Consider the following 21948-nt stretch of genomic DNA (forward strand, 5'->3'; position numbering starts at 1 on the left):
CACAGACTTGCATTCGTTGCACTTGTGGATATGAAACAAAAGGAGAGAGAGAGAGAGAGTCAATACTTTAAAAAGAAACACACACACAGAAACACTAGAACAGTTTTTTTTCTTCATGACAACGAGCTATCGCTGTGACTGTGTTCCTCACGCTGTGTATAAAGCTGCAGGTTGCTCTTGTTTTGTTTTTTCCTGTTCCTGACTCACAGACACTCGCAGTGAGTTGAAGCTGTGTAAAAACGGAGAGGGAACGGTTAAGGATACCATACCATAAACTAAAAACAATCGCTTTAGTAATAAATAGTAAGCTAATTCTGAAAAAATACGTCATCAGAAAAACAAAAAGTTATTTCATTATTATATTATTTCGTTTCTTATTAACATAAAAATTATACACTTTCTACAATGTTTTGTAAAGAAAAAAAATTGAACAGGACCGGATGGGATTCGATCTGGTGTCAAAACAATATAAGAATTACTAGTCCGTCACACTACCCACTTGCCCACACAGATTTTCTCTTGTTGCCTATCTTTTTCTTAAGAAATAAATGCTCATGGCTATAGAGCATGTCACTTCCAAACTTAAGACAACAGTTTTTCTCTTTGTTTATATATTTTCGCATAACATCTTGCTTACAGAAGCTAATTTATATTTGGCAGACAATTTACACCCTAGATTTAAGCCAATAAATGCAATATTTTACTCCAATTTCCATTCCTTGGTTCAGGTCTTCTCCTACTAATCTTGTTATTCCCTCTGCAATCGTGCTGTGCTACTCCAAAAATTCCCTCGAAAACATTATTGCCAGTATACACAAAACCGAACATAATTTTGTTTTTTGCTTATATTTTTATTATTTTATTATATTTTTTGGAAATATCTCCTTAGATGGATTGCTTTCTATTATCTCCACGTACTAATAACTGAATTTTACCAATAAACATATGGAAAATGGAATAATTGCGAAAAATTGTGAGTTACAGTATACGCGCAATATTTTTTGCGCATGGGAGTACATGTTTCTGTCTCAATCACTATAATACTCCAAACGAAGCATTTTATGAGTCTTTTTCTCAACTCTTTATTGAACGACTACAAAATAGACTTTTTTCCCTCCTAAACGCTTCTTTCGTCATTCCTATCCTTGCTTTTATTTCATGTTTGCACTTCCTATTACCAATAATACTACTATCCAGGTATCGAAAACGAGTCACCTGTTCTAATTTCTCCCTTTCTTTTTGTATATATCCACCGCTTGGTTCCAATCACCATGGCTTTTGTCTTCCTAACATTTATTTTCATCCCATATTTTTGACAGTCTTGAAGTTTCCTAACATGTTATTGATTTTCTTTTCAGATTCCGCAACAAGTGCTATACCATCTGCAAACCGTATACACCTAATCATTCTACCTCCTACCGAAATGCCGTCTTCATTATGTATGCTCTTTTTCACTCAGCTTCGGGATTAATTTGTTCTATATATGCATACATATACACCGTTATTATAAATATGAGTCGATATTTCAATGTTGTTTTCTAGGCACGGTACGAAACATGATCAACTGCACAGATTGAAGGAAAATCAGTTTTCTTCACGTTTCAGCCTGCGCCGGATCCAGGATGGACTTCTGGGGGGGAGGGCGGTAGGTTGTAATACTGCTACTTAGAGCTACTTTTAAGAGCTCCAAACTCTGAGATGGGTTTTATTTATATATAGAATAAGAAAGTTTCCTCTTCTAAGGGGGGGGGGGGGGGTTGCCTTGATCGCCTCCCTTTGGATCCGCCCCTGGTTTCAGCTAGTGTTCAGTAATTCCAAATTTAGTCTCGTGAGCCAGGCAAACGAGCAACGTAAAGCATTTTTGATGCTCAAATGTCATGAAAGTGTCAATTACTATGTCCAAAGGCATTTCCGAACTCAACGCATGGACACATCTGATAATTCTACTCGCAGGTAGAATGCACAGTTCAGATCCAGGAGACAGTGTGACAGAAGAGCAACAGAACACGTAAGACATTCTTCGAAGGAGTCCTGTAAACCCATTTGATTGTAAGAGTCAACAGGGAACTCAGGATGCTACAACCAACAGTGTGGTCAATTTAACAGAAGCAAATATGAATACATCTGTATCATCTAACCATTCTTCAGGCTTTAACACCGTATGATTACCACCAAAGATAGATTTTCTGTAGTGAACTTCAGGAGCTCATGACGAAAGAGAGTTTTTGCGAGACTACCGTTCGCTGATACAGCTATCCTCCATTTACCTTAAGTTTCTATGCTGTGATGCTCACGGAATGGCTTGTTTCTCAACTGTACAAGAACATTAATTACTTCATATTGATACAGGTTATAATCTCATTTCATTTCTACAAGGAAGTAAAAGCATTTTTTGAAACAACACTAAGCGATGCAATAGAGTAGGTGTTGACGTGAAGATGACCAGAATCTACTCTTCTAGCCTCCTCGTTCTCCAGACCTAACCTCATTTGCTTTACTTCTGTGGAGTTATGACAAGGATGTCTCTCTTTCTCCTCTTCCTGCAAGTATCCCAAAATCGATAATGCAAACCACAACTGCCAATGACAACACTATCGCTGACATGTTGTAACAAGTTTGGGATGAAATGGTCTGTCGGGATGACATCTACAGAGTATGTAAATGCACTCATATCCAGTATTTGTAAATATTTGTCAAATAACTTTGAGGGCTTTATATATATACCATAAAAACTTTATTCTATTTTTATACATTTATTTACGATCAATTCCAACAAAAGATGAGTGGACGCCTATTTATACATATTATGTACCTTTTGTGTTTATTATTAACGATAAGTTTTGCCTTTACCTTCATTCCTTCTAATAAAGTTAAATCTGTACGGTTTCTGAAGTTCTTGCTACTAGTTTTTACAAAGTTTTTTTTTTATTTTTCACTATTTTCATTGTTTATATACACTCCATAATTCAATAATAACGTAACATTAATATATTGAAAAAGTTTGTGCCAAGAAATAATTTTTCTTCGAGATGTGAAGTCAGTTGCTTCCAGTAGTGCACAGAATTATCATCACTGTACGAAACGCAAATATAAAGGAAGCCAGTTGTTTCAATATTTTTAAAAAAAAATATCCAGCCTTGTACATATCAGTGCAAGGTATATCTCTAAGCGACTGAATGTGCTTGTGAGTAACCCAGTTCTGTTGAAAAAAGATAATAGCAAGAACCACCGAAACCACATAGATTTAATTTCATTAGACGCAATTAAGGTAAGTGAAACACTTAAAATTCCAGGTGCAACACCCCTTAGGGGGGCCAGGGCCTACCAGCCAGCCTGTAGCACTCATGCCTTTGCGGTAATGTGCGGTCAGCACGTCGACTCCCCTTCGCTGTTAATGATGGCTTTTTAGATCGAAGTTCGCTACTTCTTTCTTTCGAGTAGTTTCCTAATTGTCCTCACGATGCTGGGTGGTGCTGCAATGCCAACACCACCTGACAAGTACAAACGGCCATCCGTCTTCCCTACGACCGGACCCGACCCTGCTCCACTTCGCTGATCTCATGAGAAGTAGTATTCTAGAACGATTATGGCACTGGATACGCAATGCTTTTATTGTTACTGATATGCGTCTATTTCTCTTGTGCTCTCGCGAGGCGGGTACGGAAAGTAAGGTTACAACGACTAGTATTTATTTAAATATATATATATATATATATGTATTTGAGAAAATGTTTTACAACTTAGTGACGCAGGTACTATTTTTCGACGTAACTGCCATCATTTTCCTAACATTTGTTAACTCGAAATATTAGCTTCTGTAGTCTTCTGTATCCGGAATTCATAGAATTCTAATGTCTGTTGCTGAAATCATATTAGAACATCGTCGTTGATCTCTTCATCGTTGTGGAAGTGTTGTTCAGCAGATATTTCATAAACGAGAACAACTGTTTTGAGAATATTCACTGGATCTTACCTTGTGCTTGAAGAAAACGTACCTTGTGAGTGCATTTCACATTTGGCGGGATTCTGAATCGGCGCAGCCATTATAAACACATGTTACTTCGCAATAGACTCCACGCAGCAATGAGGAACAACCACGAAAGGGAAAAGGAAGGCTGACAGTGCTTGTAACTTTATGCTAAAGGATATGCCTTGTATATGATAAATGGAGGAAATAACTTTGTATCACAATAATTCCCCCTTAAATGCGAATTCTACAGTGATTGTGATTAGTTTTGAAAAATTGGAAAAATAACACATACGTCAGCCAGAACTAGTGTTCCTTCTGTGATTTAGGAAGAGAATGATGGAATACTTCCACGCTGATAAGTTTCAACAGGATTCGCTTTATTCAAAATCTACGTATTAATTTCCTAACAAATATCCACCATTTAATTAATCATATTTCACACAAATCTCTCATTTCATTTAAATTATAATGATAACACATAAAATATGTTCTATTTATAAAATATACCGAACTCATAAATATATTTTCTAGAACACACTTGACAATTTTTTCGAAACTAATACACTGTAGTAAATATTTCTGTTCTTCTCCAACGGTATCCCTCTTAAAGGTCTTCACTACAGCGAAAGTAAACTATCGCTAATTTTAAAGTTTTTCTGTAACATCTTCAAAACAAATGAAAATATTCGAAAAGCAGAAACGTAGTGAACTAGACAATACTATTTTGCATGCGATACCTTTACCACAATTCACCTATCTGCTTTTGGTATGCCGCTATTTACAGAACTCGCAAAAAATGCTAAATTTATCTACAGTTGCAAATTGAAAGCAGATAGATGAGTTGTGATAACGGTATCACATGCAAAATCGGATCGTCTAGTTCACTACGTTTCTGCTTTTCGAATATTTTTATTTGTTTTGAAGATATTACAGAAAACCTCTAAAATTAGCGGTAGTTTAATTTCGCTGTAGTGAAGATCCTTAAACAGTTTTCTCTGGGTCTGGTGATACATCAATGAAAACTATTGGAGGACTGCATGCAAAGTAAAATTTTGCAACATCGCATTCAGCGTAACTAACTCTCTTTCTGGGGGGCTATCAATTTTTATTCCTGGTATGCACTATAAATTTACATGTTGTTAGAAAAGAAATTTTCTTACTTACCTAAGAGAATTTCAATGTATAACGCCAACATTATAACGTGAATTGGAACATCACAGGAAGGACCTTTAGACATCCAGACCTGAACAAAGAAAGAAGATTAGTAAAATTTCAAAATGTATATTAACCTTTAAAAAACCTCACTTATACAATGCATAGAACACTTCTTAATATACTAAGGAGTTGTATCTTCCGCGTGTCTTCTTGTTGGAACTTGCCAGGAACGATCTTTGAAACCAAGTTCATTATAGTCTGTACAGTTCTGAAGTAATTTATATCCAGGTAAGCCATGCGAGCTTCCATGTTTATTAGCTCTCCTTGCTGGTCTACTGGCTAGCACTTGTGCCTTTGATGCCCGTGGTCCCAGGTTCGATTCCCAGTGAAGAGCATAAAATAAATTCAATTTCACTATCATTCACTTCCAACTATTATCTGTTTTCTTAATTGAGGGGCATTAGACTAATATATATATATATTTATCTTCCATGTTTGTTCGAACTGTCAAATCTATTCGAAAAGTGTATGATTTCTTAGTACATACTTGTATTTTTATGTACTAGTAATGTTTTCGGAAGGAACAGCTTCATATTGAAAACTTAAACATCAATGAGTCTAAAGCGTAACATTTTCAGTGAGTGTGTTCTGCCTGTTTTTAAATACGAAATGAAATTACTAGTTGAATGTTCCATAATTACGCTCCAAGGGTAAGGGAGACGGTGATGATGACAATGAATGAAATGGTTGAATGAAGAAAATAAGAAACAGGAAAAGCCTGAGAAAAACCACACAGACGGTGTCTGGCCACTACAAACTTCCAGGGACCCCACGCACCAGAGATGATCGCTGTATCACTGAGTCAGCGTGTTCAGTTTTGGCGTGTTCAAGGGAGATATGGACACAACCAAAGTCAGACATTCACCGTTTACAATCTACTACACCAGCGTTTCCCAACCGGTGTGCCGCGGCACACTAGTCTGCCGTGAATGGGTCGCTGGTGTGCCGCGAGGAATCGAAACAAAATTATTAATTTTATAGCAATCAAAATGCAAAACGTAGGGAAAAATTTATATTTGTATTTCACATTACTATGAACATCTACTATGAATCTCCAATTTTAAGTTTCATACCAGGTTACTGTTCTGTACATTTATAATGTTGAAAAAAAATGGTTATCATTGTTATGGCCATTATTGCTTCTTTATTATTGCAGACTATTTCGTAACTTGAAAATTTAAAATATCATTCAACCCTTTCGACAAATTACCTACATTTGTGTTTTAAATGTAAAAGAGATTTGTTTGTTCGTTCGTTATTTAGTGATCTTCCTTCGTAGTAAAAAGTTGGATACAGTTTTTTAAAAAGAAAGCGTATTTTTAAAAACCTGAGTCCAATATTTCATTGCAATTGTTTTCTATTTTTAAATTAGAATGAAAAATAAGCATAATGATTTACCACGGGGAAAAATGAAATCTGTGAGTTTTACGTCCCACGGTTATGCCGGTTAGGCTAAAGGAGACGGTGATTATGAGAAATGAATGAAATGGTGGAATGAAGAAAGTGGGAGGAAACGGGAGAACCCCGAGAAAACCCACGCACACGGTGTTTGTCCACCACAAAGTTCACTTGGCGGGAGCAGGGTTTGAACCCGGGACCCCATGCACCAGAGGTGAACGCTCTACCACTGAGCCACCGCGGCCCCATTTACCACGGGGAAAAACCAGTGATAGACCTTTCTTCTCTGTAAGAAGGAGATCAATTATCAAAGAAAAATACCACTGTGTTTTATATTTACAAATAATAATATCCATAAGTGTGCCGCGAGAATCCAAGTAACACCCGTAGTGTGCCGCAAGTTGAAAAAGGTTTGGAAACGCTGTACTACACAATGAAGAAGAGGTATTAGGAATCACCCGCAAAGACAGGAAAAGAATTATATGGATCAGAATTACAGGAGTGATGGGTATTATTATGAAAATAAAAGCACTGAAGTGGCATGGACTGGAAATTTTGCAAGAAGAATTGGTGTTCAATGGACAAAAGCAATTCTTGAATTTATACAAAGAGAAATGAAATGACGTAGGAGAAGTCCTCATACAAGGTAGTGTGACGAAATCAAGTACTGTGTAATTAACTTGGAAAAAACACCCAATACAGATGTATGTGAAGACGAGTTGAAGAGACCTTCAGCTAATAATGGATTCACAATGCTTGTCAATGATGATGATGATGATGATGGTGGTGGTGGTGACGAATAAATTTTCATACATATTTTGTACAGAGTTACATTGGCGTAGTCAGTAAAGTGTCTACTTGCCAATCGGACAGCCTGAGTTCGAACCCAGGTGTGAGTGTAATTTACTTATCATTCTACCCTCATTCCAAAGCGGCCCAGGAATTCATCCACCCTCTGGAGAAACCTGGAAGTAAAAGCAGCTAAAGCATCATCTACGAGTCGCAGTCAATAATGTGGAGTCTCGGATCCATGTCATCTGTGGGCCACCTCGGCCTTTCCCTCCGAGAGAATGCTACTCTCTCTATGTTATCGAAAATTGTGTCAAGTTAGCTACATCCTTCCGAAGTTATTAAAATAAATGTGAACGGCAAGTTAGGGACCAGATATTTCGCTTTGTGATTTTCACTACACACAAGAATGTGATTTCACAATTTGTGAATGTAATTCTCAATTTCTGAATGTGATTTTCATAGTGAGTTAGATACAGGAGTGGCCACCAGGCGGTAGTACATATGACTAGTGTTGTAAAATTTCCGGAAATTTTGAACCTGTTGGTAAAAAAAGTTTTTATTCCGATTTCTTTCCGGAAAAATCTGGAAAAATTGGGGAAAAAAATAAAAATCTTTGTAGGTTAATTTTACTAGTACTGGAACTTTCTTTTTTTTCTTTTTTTTTTTGAACGCGTGAAAAATGTAAGTTGAGAAACTTCAATATTGCGAATATTTGAAAAAAAAGAAGAAAGCACTCGAAAATAAAACTGTTACAATTATTCTTGAAAATTAATACTTCCTTTATGTGCTTTTTAGTCGTTTATTCGTGGATGTGCATTAATTACAGAACTTTTACAGTTTCATACAAGCCTATCATCATGAAGCGTTTCTGTTGCAACAAATAAGTCTTTTGAATGAAACTGAGTCCTTAATATGCTCTTTGATCTGGTCAAGTTTTGTTAATTTTAACCAAATTACTTCTTAAAAGAAAGAGCAGCAGGCAAATTTCACTAATACTCGTGCACTAAAAATATAATTACTATTATTTAATATTCTAATATAGATTTTTATATAAACTTTATATACAAAATTCTGTATGGAAACACATATCTGTTTTCTAGTGCGACAAATTATCTATATGCATCAAAATGAAAGTCACTATACTTGTAATTTAATAACTGTTGAACCACCCGACAGACCTCAGTAAAATTTTCAACATAGATGAGGTTCGGGATGGCTTTTATCATTTCACTACGAAGGTGCAACTTGAGGGAAGGGAAGGGGAAGATATATCGAAAATGACCGATATTAATATCGAATCCATAATTTTCGGGGTCGCTGAGATGAACAATGACACTTCCAGCCGTTTAAATCCAAATTCACCCCCGTAACTTAAGATAGAGGAAAGGGGGAGATATAAACATGATGAAAATGGCTGTTATTAGTGTCAAATCCATAATTTACGGTCGCTGAGATGAACAGCCAATGCCGTTTAAATCCAAAATCAGCCCCATTAGTACTTCTAAGGGGTGATAGTGACATAATTGTAAGTGGCCGATATTAGTATCAAATACTTAGTTTTGGAATCCATAAGTTGATTGGTGACTCTTTAAGTCCAAAATGAAATGTATTTTTCCCGTGCGAAGACTGGGTATTCTGCTAGTTTGTAATAATAACGAACGTTAGTTTCACATATTCAACCATTTAATATATTTCTCGCTGCTCAAATTTACTCATTTCTTTTCGAGTTATTCGAAAAATATGCAAATAATAAAGAAGGATTTTACAAGAAATCAGAAAACACAAAAGTAAAATTAAAACCTGTTGCTTTAAGTATTTTTCCTGTTAGCGAAATACATTGTATATATGCTGCACACATGTTAGAGCAAGTAAGATTAGAGCCTTTCTATTTCAAGAGTGCCCTCAGAAAAAAAGTGAAACATTCTTCGGCTTCACCCCCGCCTACGGAGGAAACCTTCCCTTTGCTTTGGGGAAAGAACCCTGCCCACATCCAACTATTGAAGGATGTCTGCCACAGCAACTTCTCTCTCCTCTTTCGAGGGAGGTCTGGGAAAACATACATCGACAACGGCGCTAGTAGGGGTACACTTAAAATAGAAACGCTCTAGCATCAGGCGAAGAACTAGTTTTTACATTATATTTACCGGTTTTTGCCAATATTTCCGAACAAATTATTTTTTCTAATGGGTTTTAAATTTCCGGAAATTTTACATAGCACAAGGAAGATATCTCTATGAAATATGTTTCATTTAACACATTAGCTAAAATGATTCTGGTCCCGTTAGTTTAAAACTTTTCTGTCATCAAGTGGGAACTTCATAAGATTGCTTACATAATTTTAATGCGTCTATATTAATTAATCTAACTCGGATTGTGTTTTAGTTTCTTTTGCAGCCATAAATCCATTCCATTACGATGCTAAATTTAAAGTGTCTGTATGAGTGGTGCACATACATTTGTTGCCACAAAATTTCCCCTATTCGAATACAAAAAACATAAGTACTCAATTATCTTAACTCTAAACTAGTAAATATACAATAATTTTCATTTTAAAAGCATAATATAGTAAAATATTCGAAAATTTCAATTTTTCCCAAACTTTCCGGTTTTTTTTTTTTTTTTTTTTTTTTCAGGCCTTCACAACCTTACACAGGACTACTCTTCTGAAAGTCCAAGGATTTGCTGTCTCTTTCGTGTTGTCTTTGACAAAGAGTGCTCGTTAAGTGACCATGTGAACATTGAAAACAGCTAGTGGGGCCAAGAAAAACCCATTCGAGGGCATACGAGAAAACTGCAGGCCTGAACTGGCCAATATATCACAGTTTCCCCCCCCCCTTTTTTTTTTTAAAAAAAAAAGATAAGATTAGTGCTCCATAATGGAACTATGAAAATTCAAACTATTATACCATGACATACACACAATACACTGAAAAATAAATAAATACAAATAACAGGACTATCAAAAGAAAACTACTGTAAATTGCCAAATTTCACTCTTAGTTGACCACATTCTCTTGCCTAAATTAAAATTGAGCGGGACATTCTCATAAGAAAAAACGTAAGCTGGAAACCCATAATTACCCACGTTGCGAGGCTCACAAAGACCCTAGCGGCTGTGTAATTCTCTAACAGATGTTAAGCCTCAATCTCTGGTATGAGCGTCACGTTCGAGTGAATACGAGGGTAACACCGCTTCAGTAGAGAATATACGTATTTATGCAAACTATTTGTTAAACGTCATATTCACGAAGAAATTAAATATAGGCTAAAAGCAGGGAATTCGTGTTATTATTCGGTTCAAAATCTCTTGTCGTCGCGAATTCTGTCGAGGAATGTGAAGCTTAAAACATACAAAACGATAATCATGCCTGTTGTTCTGTATGGTTGCGAAACATGGTCACTTACTCTGGGGGAAGAACATAGACTGAAAGTATTTGAGAACAAGATCCTGAGACGAATATTCGGACCCAAGAGGAACGGGAATGGGGAATGGCGGAAACTTCACAACGAGGAACTACATAATTTATATGGTTTACCCAACATTGTTAGGGTCGTCAAGTCTAGGAGGCTTAGATGGGCGGGTCATGTAGCTACAATGGAAGAAAGTAGAAACGCTTTCAAAGTCTTGACTGGAAGACCAATCGGAAAACGACCATTAGGGAGACCAAGGCGCAGATGGGAGGACAATATTAAGATGGATCTCGCAAAGATTGGAATACAAAGTAGAAACTGGATGCAGTTAGCTAAGGATAGAAGTCAGTGGAGAGCTTTTGTGAACGCGGCATTGAACCTCCGGGTTCCATATGCCATAGTTAGTTAGTTATTTTGTTAAACGAAATCATTAGGATCAACAAAGCAGAAGAAACAAACATTAGGATGAGAGAAGAGTTTATATAAGACCATAAGTATAAGAAAAATTACTTAATTACGTATACAATATAGAAAAAATACAGAGAACTGGGACTCCGATCAGTTTCTAACTTTTTTTTTTTTTAAATGATCAGAAAATGTTGTGTGTCACTGGCTAGTTGGGACCTGCAGTTCTTGTTGCCGTAGTTTTCCTCACACGTTCTCACATAACTTTTCCTTGGCTCCACTTCTGCTCTGTCTCCACACGATCAGCAAGCACCAGTTTCTGAGAGGTCTGCAATCTTCGACGAACACAACACAAAGCCAGTGAATACTTCTTGGGCTTCCAAAAGAATACAAGAACTTTCTGTTACCACCCTGTAGCCACTGATGTACCTAAATCAATTGATAATCACAAAGCAAAGTATCTGGTTCCTGACTTGCCGTCCACAAAATGAATACGTATAGCGCGGAAAAACATTTTTTGTGGCGACTATATAATTTGAGAAATAGTAGCTTAGAATTAATTTGTATCAGATTTTCACGGACGACCGCCAATGGTAAATAAGCACACATCCATACGTAAATGTCAATAGTTGAAACAGTAATGAATAAACAAAATTAAGAACGCAGATACAGTTAAATTCATCTACTGTACACAAAACTGACCTATTATATTCTTATTATGATTCGTAACTAATATGGTGTCTTTCCTACCAATATGAAAAAAAAAAAAAAAAAAAAATTACACAAAAATATGACAATCGAGGAACCATAGCAGATTTGTATTAAAACTGGCAATTATGTATAAAACTGGCATCATGTACAAAACTCGCTTTGCTTTAATTTTCTGTGTTAGCTGCACGAAGACAAATCTATAAATAAGACTCCTAATTAAATTTTACCACCGTAATAACTAATGCATACCTGTTACTTACTTTAAAGCCTTACTCAATAAAACTTGTACACAATTACGGAAAATCTAATTTTAGGGAAAGATTTCTGTCATAAATAAATAATAAATTCTATAAAAATTTTCTAGTAATTATTACGGAAACAAAAGTCCGGGGGAATAAATATTTTACATTAGTTGTTAGTAATATCTTAATAACAATGAAAGTTACTTACATGTTTAAGCGTTTCTCCAGCTTTGTCCAATTCTCCTCTCACGGCATATGCAACTGCTAGATTGTATTCCAGAACTGCTTTAGCCGTAGGTAGTGTACTTGGATACCAAGCTGGGAAATAAATAAATAATACTTTATCTCTCTCAAAAAAAGTGAACAAATTTAATTAATTCTTGGTTTTGTCCATTTGTTACAATACATCATTTTATTATTGATTTAATTTCGAACTTCAGCAATGATAAGGTACATACGTTTGACTCCGAATGTTGTTCATTCTAGCTTTGGCAATATTCTGTATACTTTCAGCAGACACATTATAAAAGTACGATCTAAGACAACAGTTTTTGTACAGCGTGTCTTTAAAGTAAGTCCCATTTTAAGAACATTACTGCGAGAAAACTATTGCATTGTATTTCATAATGTAATTTACACATGGTAAAGTGGTCCTTACGCTTTTTTCATGTCATTTAAGTTTTGTATAGTTTCTAATTTGGCCATCAGAGGCTCTGGTCATCAAAGCTGTAATAATGGCGTTTGTTAGTGCTGAGAAGTCATTCTGCGCGTTGAAATTTGGAAGAAACCAGAGTTCTGCTTAAGTGCAACGTTTGTTTTGACCTAAATATGATAAGAAAGCGCCTTTCAGGAAGGCTATCAAGAAATGTGATTAACAATTTGTCATAACTGGTTGTTTATGTTCCCCTCGAAAAGATCTGGTCGCCCTGTTGTACCTGAAGAACGTGTGGAACATTGGGAGATCTTCCAAAGCAGTCCGACCAATTCTGTACGTAGAGCATCCTGTGAGCTAGGAATGCCTCAGACCGCCTACACATGAAGCCATATTAGGTGTCAACTTCATAGAAGCTGAAACCTTGCGATAAAGAAGAGCGGTTTCAATTTACACGTAATTTTCAAGAGTTAGGTGATAGTGAAAGTGTGTTTGAGGCAATTTAGATAAACAATTTTACTAGAAAGTAATTATTCACGTATAGAAATAATAATTCAATTAAGGAAATAGATACTAGTAGAAGCAACACAACAAATTTACTCCAGTCAGTGATGTCTCACATCCTCTGCACCGAATTTGCAATAAAATGAGTCTTTCTACCCAATTAACTTTTGAATATATGACCTGACAACTCTGACTTCGAATTACAGATACAGTTTTACTCTTTTGGCATAACAGTGGCGAAAATTTGCAATACAGGAAGCGAGAAGACTAACATGTTAACAAGAGGTATATGCCTGTTATTTAATGGAACAACACTACACATTTAGCAGAATCGTACAACTGTTACACCAAAACCACTTGGCATAACAGCCCAGCTTGTGGGCCTAAACCTGCTCCAGCACCATCTGCTAGCGACCGTCTGAACTACGTCCAGCCTAGCGGCGAGCACGCTGCTCAGCCTGCTGCGACGCCATATATCTTAACAGCCACATCAGGAGCTATATACAGGGTGTTTCAAAACAACACCAACAACGTTTGGGAGGTGATTCTTGACACCAAGATAAGACAAAAAGTATAGACCAACCTGGGTGCACAAATGCTTCCTTTCGGAGTTATAGACTGCCGAAAACATGAACTTTATAAGTCCGCTGCTCAAAAACTATGGGACCTACCGTAGTCGGGTGAAAACTTCACTTAGGAAATAATATGTGCTCTATCGAAAAATACGTTTCAGAATCCTGAAGTATTCTCACAACAATTTTTATAGAAGGAGTTTGGCTACAGGTATATAATTTGAAGTACTAACCAACTACCTCTATAAAAAATATTGCGGAAGTGCTGCAGGATTTTGAAACAATGTACCTTTGGATAGGGCACATACTAGTTCCTAAGTGAAGTCTTGACCCGACTACGGCAGGTCTCATAGTTTTGGAGCTATAGACCTTTAAAGTTTATTATTATTATTATTATTATTATTATTTTTTTTTTTTTTCATGTTTTCGGCAACCTATAACTACGAAAGGAAGCATTTGTGCACCCAGGTTGGTCTTCAGTTTTCGTCTTATCTTTGTGTCAGGAATCATCTCCCAAACGTTGTCGATGTTGTTTTGAAACACCTAGTAGATGTCGTCTTGTTTTTACGTGACTCCCCAGTTTGCTCACGACGTTAGATGGAAAATTGGGAAGTACCGGCTGGGAATCGAACCCGGGACAACGTGGGCATGAATCCAATGCTCTTATCACCGGACTAGGGTGTCCCAACAATTGTACCTAACATGTAAAATAAGGATGTGAACACTAGAAACACAGAGATTCACCCACTGATAATGACGGTAATATCCAACGAAACAATTTTGGAATAGAAAGTAAGCACTTAGGTACGAATATTTACTGATCAATGCTATAGAATGCATCTTCAATATTTAAAAAGACACCTTACCTAAGCATCGCTGTATTAATTTTAATTCAAACGGATTCAAGGTATCTCTAGCTCCTTCCTTGTCTCTTTCAAACTAATAATACCATGAATGTTTTTTCACTCTTGAGTATCCCACAACTCGAATAAAAATAAAAAAAACACTATACCATTACATTCCACTTCTAAGTTATGAAGAACAAAATTGTGAATAATATTCTTGAAAAACCATTACTATAGTTTATTCAAGGAACGTTCAGTACCTCATGTAAACAGATACACGTGGTAATTGTTTCACTTTATTGGTTAAAGAGCCTTGGAACATCCATGCGGCAGAAGAAAATAGTCCATTGTCAAATAAGTTGTTTTTCAATGTTTTTGTTGCTTGTAAGGCTCATTACCAGAAATGCAATTTCCTTACAGTTATATAACAGAAACAACACGGTGTATAAGAACTAAATTGAATTAATGCATTAAAAGAGAATACGCATGCGCAGAAAGTGACTTTGAACCACGTTACGCGCGAATCACGGTTTACAGTATGGCTGCGTGCGAGGAATATGTACAACACACCTACAGGGTACAAGCACGTGCTTCTCGAGAGAAGTGCTGACCGATAGCCAATCATCCGATGACTGGCGGAGTAATACCACTCTGTAATGTTTACATCAGGATCAGAAGGTTTGTTGAATGAACTTTAGATAGACAAGTGGTTAATTTATCTTTGATGTCATGGATACCAAGTTCGTTGTATACAACTTAGAAGTGTGCAATGTAATGATGTACTTTCTTCCTTTTCTTTTTCTTTTTCAATTTTATTCGACTTGCAGAATATTCAAGAGTAAAAAATATATTTACCATGTCACTAGTTTTAGCACCTCAGAAAGGAAGAGGCCAGAGATGAAACCGTTCGTTTAAATTAACAAAAAAAAAAAAAATTAAATAAAACTTTTAAAAAATTATTTATTTACTTATATTGTCCTGCATAGTAGTGTTCGAATAGGTTTCTTTCTATTTCCGATTTTGATTCGTACAAATCCAGATAATGGAAATGATAAGTTGATTAAAAAAAAAAAAAAAAAAAAAAAACATAACACTTCTTAAAACACGAAAAAAATAATAAGGGTGATTTTTATAGTATCAGCCCGACGAATTTCCTAACAACTCCGCAGTTGACGTATATAACCGATCAAAAATGCGACATATTGATCTTTAGGTATTGTGGAGTCGAATAATGTGTAGATAGTCCAATAGGTGGGAGCACTTACGACAGCAGGTGGCAGCATAATTTAAACGCATGAAACGGTGTTTCTTACCTAACTGTATCATCTGTAGAGCAGAGGTAGCCAACCTGTCGACCGGCAAGTCGTGAGAGGTAGTCCGCGGTGGTTTGTTCTTGCACTATCGGTTCCAATGGGAGTAACCTCATTGGTTTAATCGCCGTAAAAATAATCAACATAAAGCACTTGTTCACTAAAAACCTCTATTCTCCGCAATAATTTTATAGCTATTTTGTGTAATAAAATGTTCTAAATCTATCATTTTTATTCATTTAAAGTAACCGTATGAAAAAAAAAAAAAAAAAAAAAAAAAAAAAAAAAAAAAAACCAGGCATGCTCCTTTTTCCAAACAAACAATCATTATTTACAGAAAATTTTTGTTTTGGATTGTATTTGTGAGGGAACACATAGTTGTTTATGTTTGTGAGATTCCTGAATATGTACTACTGTTTTCGAGAGTGGGGAAGGGGAAAAGCGAAAGTAAAGTAATAAAAAAAAAAAAGATTTTTTTTCTTTTTTTACCTACAGCTCTGCATTTTACAAGTACACACGTTAATGACCTATAGACTCATTATGATTGGAGACTACTGGCCTATATCAAGACAAGTAGACCGCCAATGATTTTTGAAATGAAAAGTAGTTCTCAAACCTAAAAAGGTGGCCACGCCTCCCCTATACTAATATACTAATAATAAGAAAAGAAGTTTTTTTAGAAACCTTTTAACAATTTATTTCCTTCTGTAGAAGCTTCTCCCTTTTCTTTGTCTTTCTCTTTTTCCTTTTCAGCGTCTCTTTCTCCGGCTGGATACAAAACTGAGATCTCTTTCACGTTCTCTGGATTCAAATGTTCAACGGCATCAGACACTTTGTCCAACAAAATCAGAGATTCCGCTGCATATAAGTGGCCAAGCAGTCTGAAAAAAATAAAAATACAAAATGATGAAAAAAAGTACAATTTTTAACCACTCGCATTTCTTTTTCAGACAAAGCTGGACATTTATTGTGAGCCTTCTAAATGTGGGTAGCGGAAGGAGTATAGCCCAGCTAAAAGTAGTTATTTTTTTTATCCTACAATATTTTTAACGTTTAATAGGAGAAAAAAATTCTTAAGATCAGATACACGAGGAAAAATCAGAAACTAAGGTTACAAGGCCGATATTTCTGGAATTTTGTCTGTTACAGAGGAATGAGGAGTGTGCGATAATTTTAATACATGGATTTGGCAACTGTGCAGAGTTTCAGCCACCCGTCACCTACAGCGCTAGTTGTATGTAAACACAAATGGCGACTCTTTTGGTAAACTGGTCTCGGGAAGAAGTCCGCTCAGTTATTCGATTTCTGCAGGTGAAACATGAAAATGAAATGAAATATTTGAGTTTTACGTCCCACGGTTATGCCGGTTAGGCTAAAGGAGACGGTGATGATGAGTGATGAATGAAATGGTGGAATGAAGAATCTGGGAGGAAACGGGAGAACCCCGAGAAAACCCACGCACACGATATTTGTCCACCACAAAGTTCACTTGGCGGGGGCTGGGATCGAACCCGGACCCCAAGTACCAGAGGTAAACGCTCTACCACTGAGCCACCGCGGCCCCTCAGGTGAAACATGGAACCGCGGCTGAAATTCACCAGAAGCTGGTAGTGGTTTACGGAGATACTGTAATGTCTCGTCAACATGTCGCAGAATGGTGTCGAAAGTTTGCGGCTGGTAGAGAAAAAGTCTCGACGAGGAGCACAGTGGCCGACCCAGCACAGCATCAACAGATGTGAATACAGCTCGCGTGGAGGAACTCAGCTCCCTATAGTCCGAACCTCGCTCCAAGCGACTTTCACCTGTTCCCACACTTGAAGGAGCACCTACGAGGAGGTGCTGATAAAGATTGGGCCTTACTAAGAAAGAAAGAAAAAAAAAAATGAGCTAGGAAGCTGAAATCAGCACGGTATATAGGGCAGAATCTGTATAGACTATGTTGAAAAATGTAATGTTCTATGATATTAACATTCTTCTCTTTTTAATTTCAGAAGTGAACATGGCTGCACCTCCAGCAAGCTTCAATCCAGAGGAGCATAGGACCATCATGAAGTTTCCTTCCTCCAAGGGAAAGGTGCGATGCAGATTTACGATGAAATGAAACAACCTTTGGGGAACAGTGGGCCGTCATATGCAACTGTCAAGCGGTGGGTAGCAAACTTCAGAACTGGCCATTTTGATGTTGAAAGTGCGGAACTAAGTGGCAGCCCTGTTTCTGTGTCTGTTCCCGAAAATGTTCAAAGCCATCCAGGACATGGTAAGGGAAGATCGTAGAATATCAGCAAAAAAGGATTGCTACATGTTTGGGCATATTACGTGAAAGAGTTAGTACCATTATTCATAATGATCTGGATATGAGGAAGGTTGCAGCAAAGTGAATCCACAAACTTCGGACTAAGGTACAAAAGCAGGAAAGAGTGAGAACTTCGCGGACAGTTTTGGAACGTGGATCTATTGTTATGTTCCCGATACTAAAGAACAGTCTAAGGAATGGAGGCACAGTTCTTCTCCCCGGTCAAAGAAGTGTCGTGTGCAGAGGTCTGCACAGAGACAAATGGCAACAATCTTTTGGGATAAGGAACGAGATCTGCTGGTGGATTATCTTCGAGTACGTGCAACGATTAATGCAGGATATTACTATGGTCTCTTGAGGAAGTTGCGCTAAAACATTAAGGACAAACGTCGTGGTAAGATCTCCAAAGGTGTTCTGCTTTTGCACGACAATGCCTCCTCACACACGGCATCTGAAACACAGGACACATTGGTCACCCTAGGCTTTCAAGTGTTGTCTCATCCTCATTATTAGCCAGACCTAACTCCATTCGATTATCATCTGTTCCCGAATCTCAAAAAAAAAAAAAAAAAAAAAAAAAAAAAAAAAAAAAAAAAACCTCAAAGGTCACCGTTTTCAGAGTGTTCAAGTGGTAACGGATGCTACAGATGAATGGTTACAACAACACACAAAAGACTTCTATTTACAAGGACTTAAAAAGTTGCAGGACAAATGTCGCAAATGCACCGACCTACTAGGGGATTTTTTTTTTTTTTATTTTTAAGCCTCCACTTTCCCCTGCCTTTGCCATTTCATATGGTCTTATTAAATGGCAGACGCTACTGCCTCTTACTCGTAATTCTCTCTCTACTACCTTTTTTTTCCCGTATGATTTCTCTCCTCTTTTTATGATTGGCCTCAGTTAGGGTGAGGCGAGGCTTACCTTTTATTGGCATGATACCTAAAACAAAATTTGAATCATGCCCTATTCTTTATTTTTTCTTGTTGTTTTATTTCCTTTTTTAAAAAAAATTGAAAAGATACACAAAGACACATACACACACACACATACTACATACATATACATGAGCAGGAAACACCTTGCATAAAATGTTAAGGTAAGCTGAAAAGAGAAAAGAAATAATTAGTAAACAATTTAAACAAGTATTACCAGGATCTTTTTTTTTTTCTTTAAATAGTTATCTCCCCTGTATGAATTTATTTCTTGGTGTTATTCATACCTGTCTTTCCCACTAAAAAGAAAATTCTTTGAAAGGAAATCGGACTTCCAGATTTCCAATTTTTCGTTAGTTGTTAGTTCTGGAAATCAACATCAGAACTGTTTTGGTCTGTCTGAATTTCTCTCACCAGCTTTGTAAAGTCTTCTTATTTTCTTTCTTCTTCTAAAACACTTGTTATATTTTAAAATCTGCCCATGTGTCAGCATTATGTTTAAAAATTTCCGATTTTATTCCATCCGGTCCAGGAGCTTTTTTGCTTTTAAGTCGTTTTATGTTATTTATTATTTCTTGGTTTTCTATTACTTCTATTCTGTCTTCTAAAGGTGGTAATTGCATTTCTCTTCTTATGAAACTTTGTGAGTTATTATCTTCTTCAGGTATATCCTGTGGTAAAAGAGATTTTATGAGATAGTCTATTGTTTCTTCCCAATTATTTGTATATGTACCATTTGTTCCTTTTAGAGTTGAGAGGGTGGTAGGTATTTTAACTTTATTACTTATAATTTTGTAGGGTTCACCCCAGGGATCTAGATTTAAATTAGTTTCAATGTATGTTTTCCAGCTATTTTTCTTTGATTCTATTATTTTGTTTTCATATTTTTGTTTTAACTCTCTATATTTGTTTAATCTGTTTTGTCTTAGATTATTTTCTGATGTATGTTGATAAAGTTTCCTAGCTTTACGTGTTTTTCTTTTCAGGTCTTGTAATTCATTGGTCCAGAAGGTATTTGTTTTCGTGTGTAATCCTTTAGTTGTCTTTTTTGTTTTTGTTGAGCTTTTAATTGCTAATTTTATTGTATCTTCTATTTTCTGGGCTAATTCATCTAAGTTGCTCTCTTCTTCTATCTATGGTAGATTTATCGTTTGCCAGAACTTTGTCCAATTTATCTTCTCTGGGTTATATATTAATGTTTCGTCTGAAGATTGAAAATAATTTGTTTCTTCTTGTTTGGTTGGTTTTACGATATCAAATATTATTATATTATGATCGCTTATTGTTGCTGAATCAAGTACTTTCCAATTTTTTATTTTATTACTCAATCTTGTAGAAGCTATTGTCTGATCAATGTTTGATTCCCCCTGACTGTTCTTAAATGTTGGTGGATTCCCTTCCTCATTTATTATTATTAGGTTATTATTCATGACCAATTCTTCAACCCTTTCCCCTCTATTGTCCGTTTTATTGCCGTGCCATAGTGTTGATTTGGCATTTGAATCCATGCATATTAAGATGTTCTCTTCTTTGTACATTTGACAAAATCTTTCTATATTATCCAAAAAAGGTTGTATGTCCATGCAAAATTGACAATAACAGTTGATTAATTTAATGTTCCCTAGATTCGTTCTCAATTCCACACATACAGTCCAATTATTTCCAAATTGTGTTATATTTAATGTTTTGATGTTTTTATTTCTGTTAATGGTTGCAGCTTTTGGTTTCTCACCTACGTTTTGAGGAATCTGGATCTCTCCTGTGTGGTTTTTCGCAATAATTGTTTCACAATCTCCCATGTTAATCAACTTGTCATTTCTTGTGTAAGGCTCTTGTACAACTATTATGTCTGCTTCTACTTTATTTGCTAGTTCTTTAATTTCATCCATAGCCGTCTTTGCTTCCATAGCGTTGATTTGAATGATTGTTAATTTTTCTTCATTTAAGAAATTTGTTATAAAATGCTTTTGAGTTTGTCATAATTTATCTTAAAATTGTTTTTTTTTTTTTTTTTTCTGTATTTAAAAGTCGATTTTTGCGATTGTGCGCTCGTGTAGCATTTTATATGTTGCACACTCTTGTTCGGTTTTAGCATTGCACTTTTTCTTTCTCTTGGTGCATGGGATACAAACCTTGGCTTTATCTTTATTCACACATCCCGACTTATCGTGCCCCCCCTGTCCACAGAAAAAACAAACTTTCTCTTCTTTGCAGTGTTTACTGATGTGACCATAATCAAGACAAATATTGCATTTTGAAACAGTAATAAAGTCTTTTATTCCATGAGCTTCAAACATTAGATATACTCGTCCTTCTTTCAAAAGTTTTCTTCTGATTTGGGAAGTTGCTTCAATAACTAGATGACATTTATTTTGGTTTTTTGGTCCGGTTCTAAATCTAGGTTTAATTTCTTTGATTGCTTCTGTCATTTCTTGCTCTTCAAAGTTTTGCTCCACTAAAGTTTCGACGATCTCTTCATCTTTGAAATCAGCTGGAATGTTGTATATAATCAATAATGGTTTCTTCTTCTTCGGTTTTTCTACTACAACGGTTTCGTTTAGTTTCTTGTTATTTACTAAGCTTCTCATGTCTTTTTCAGTGGCTGTTTCTACAATGATTGCATTTTTCATTGTTTTAACCGATGAAATTTTGATTTTCTCTTTAGCTGGATTGACAGCTTGAAACAATTTTCTCT

At 36.1% G+C, this 21948-nt stretch overlaps 1 protein-coding gene across 2 annotated transcripts in view; it reads right to left on the reverse strand.

The window, feature by feature from the left end:
- Not10 (CCR4-NOT transcription complex subunit 10) overlaps positions 1-21948 on the reverse strand; it is a 146766-nt gene that overhangs the window by 58161 nt on the left and 66657 nt on the right. For both annotated transcript variants that reach the window (XM_081756986.1, XM_081756980.1), the window contains exons 11-13: positions 16712-16908; positions 12353-12462; positions 5135-5213 (exon numbers count right to left, since the gene is read on the reverse strand). In XM_081756986.1, the coding sequence (XP_081613112.1) occupies positions 5135-5213; positions 12353-12462; positions 16712-16908 (386 nt within the window). The remainder of the gene's footprint in view (positions 1-5134; positions 5214-12352; positions 12463-16711; positions 16909-21948) is intronic.

This window comes from Thermobia domestica, chromosome 1, assembly GCF_964235325.1.
Source record: "Thermobia domestica chromosome 1, izTheDome1.hap1.1, whole genome shotgun sequence".
In the NCBI taxonomy this organism is placed as follows: domain Eukaryota; kingdom Metazoa; phylum Arthropoda; class Insecta; order Zygentoma; family Lepismatidae; genus Thermobia; species Thermobia domestica.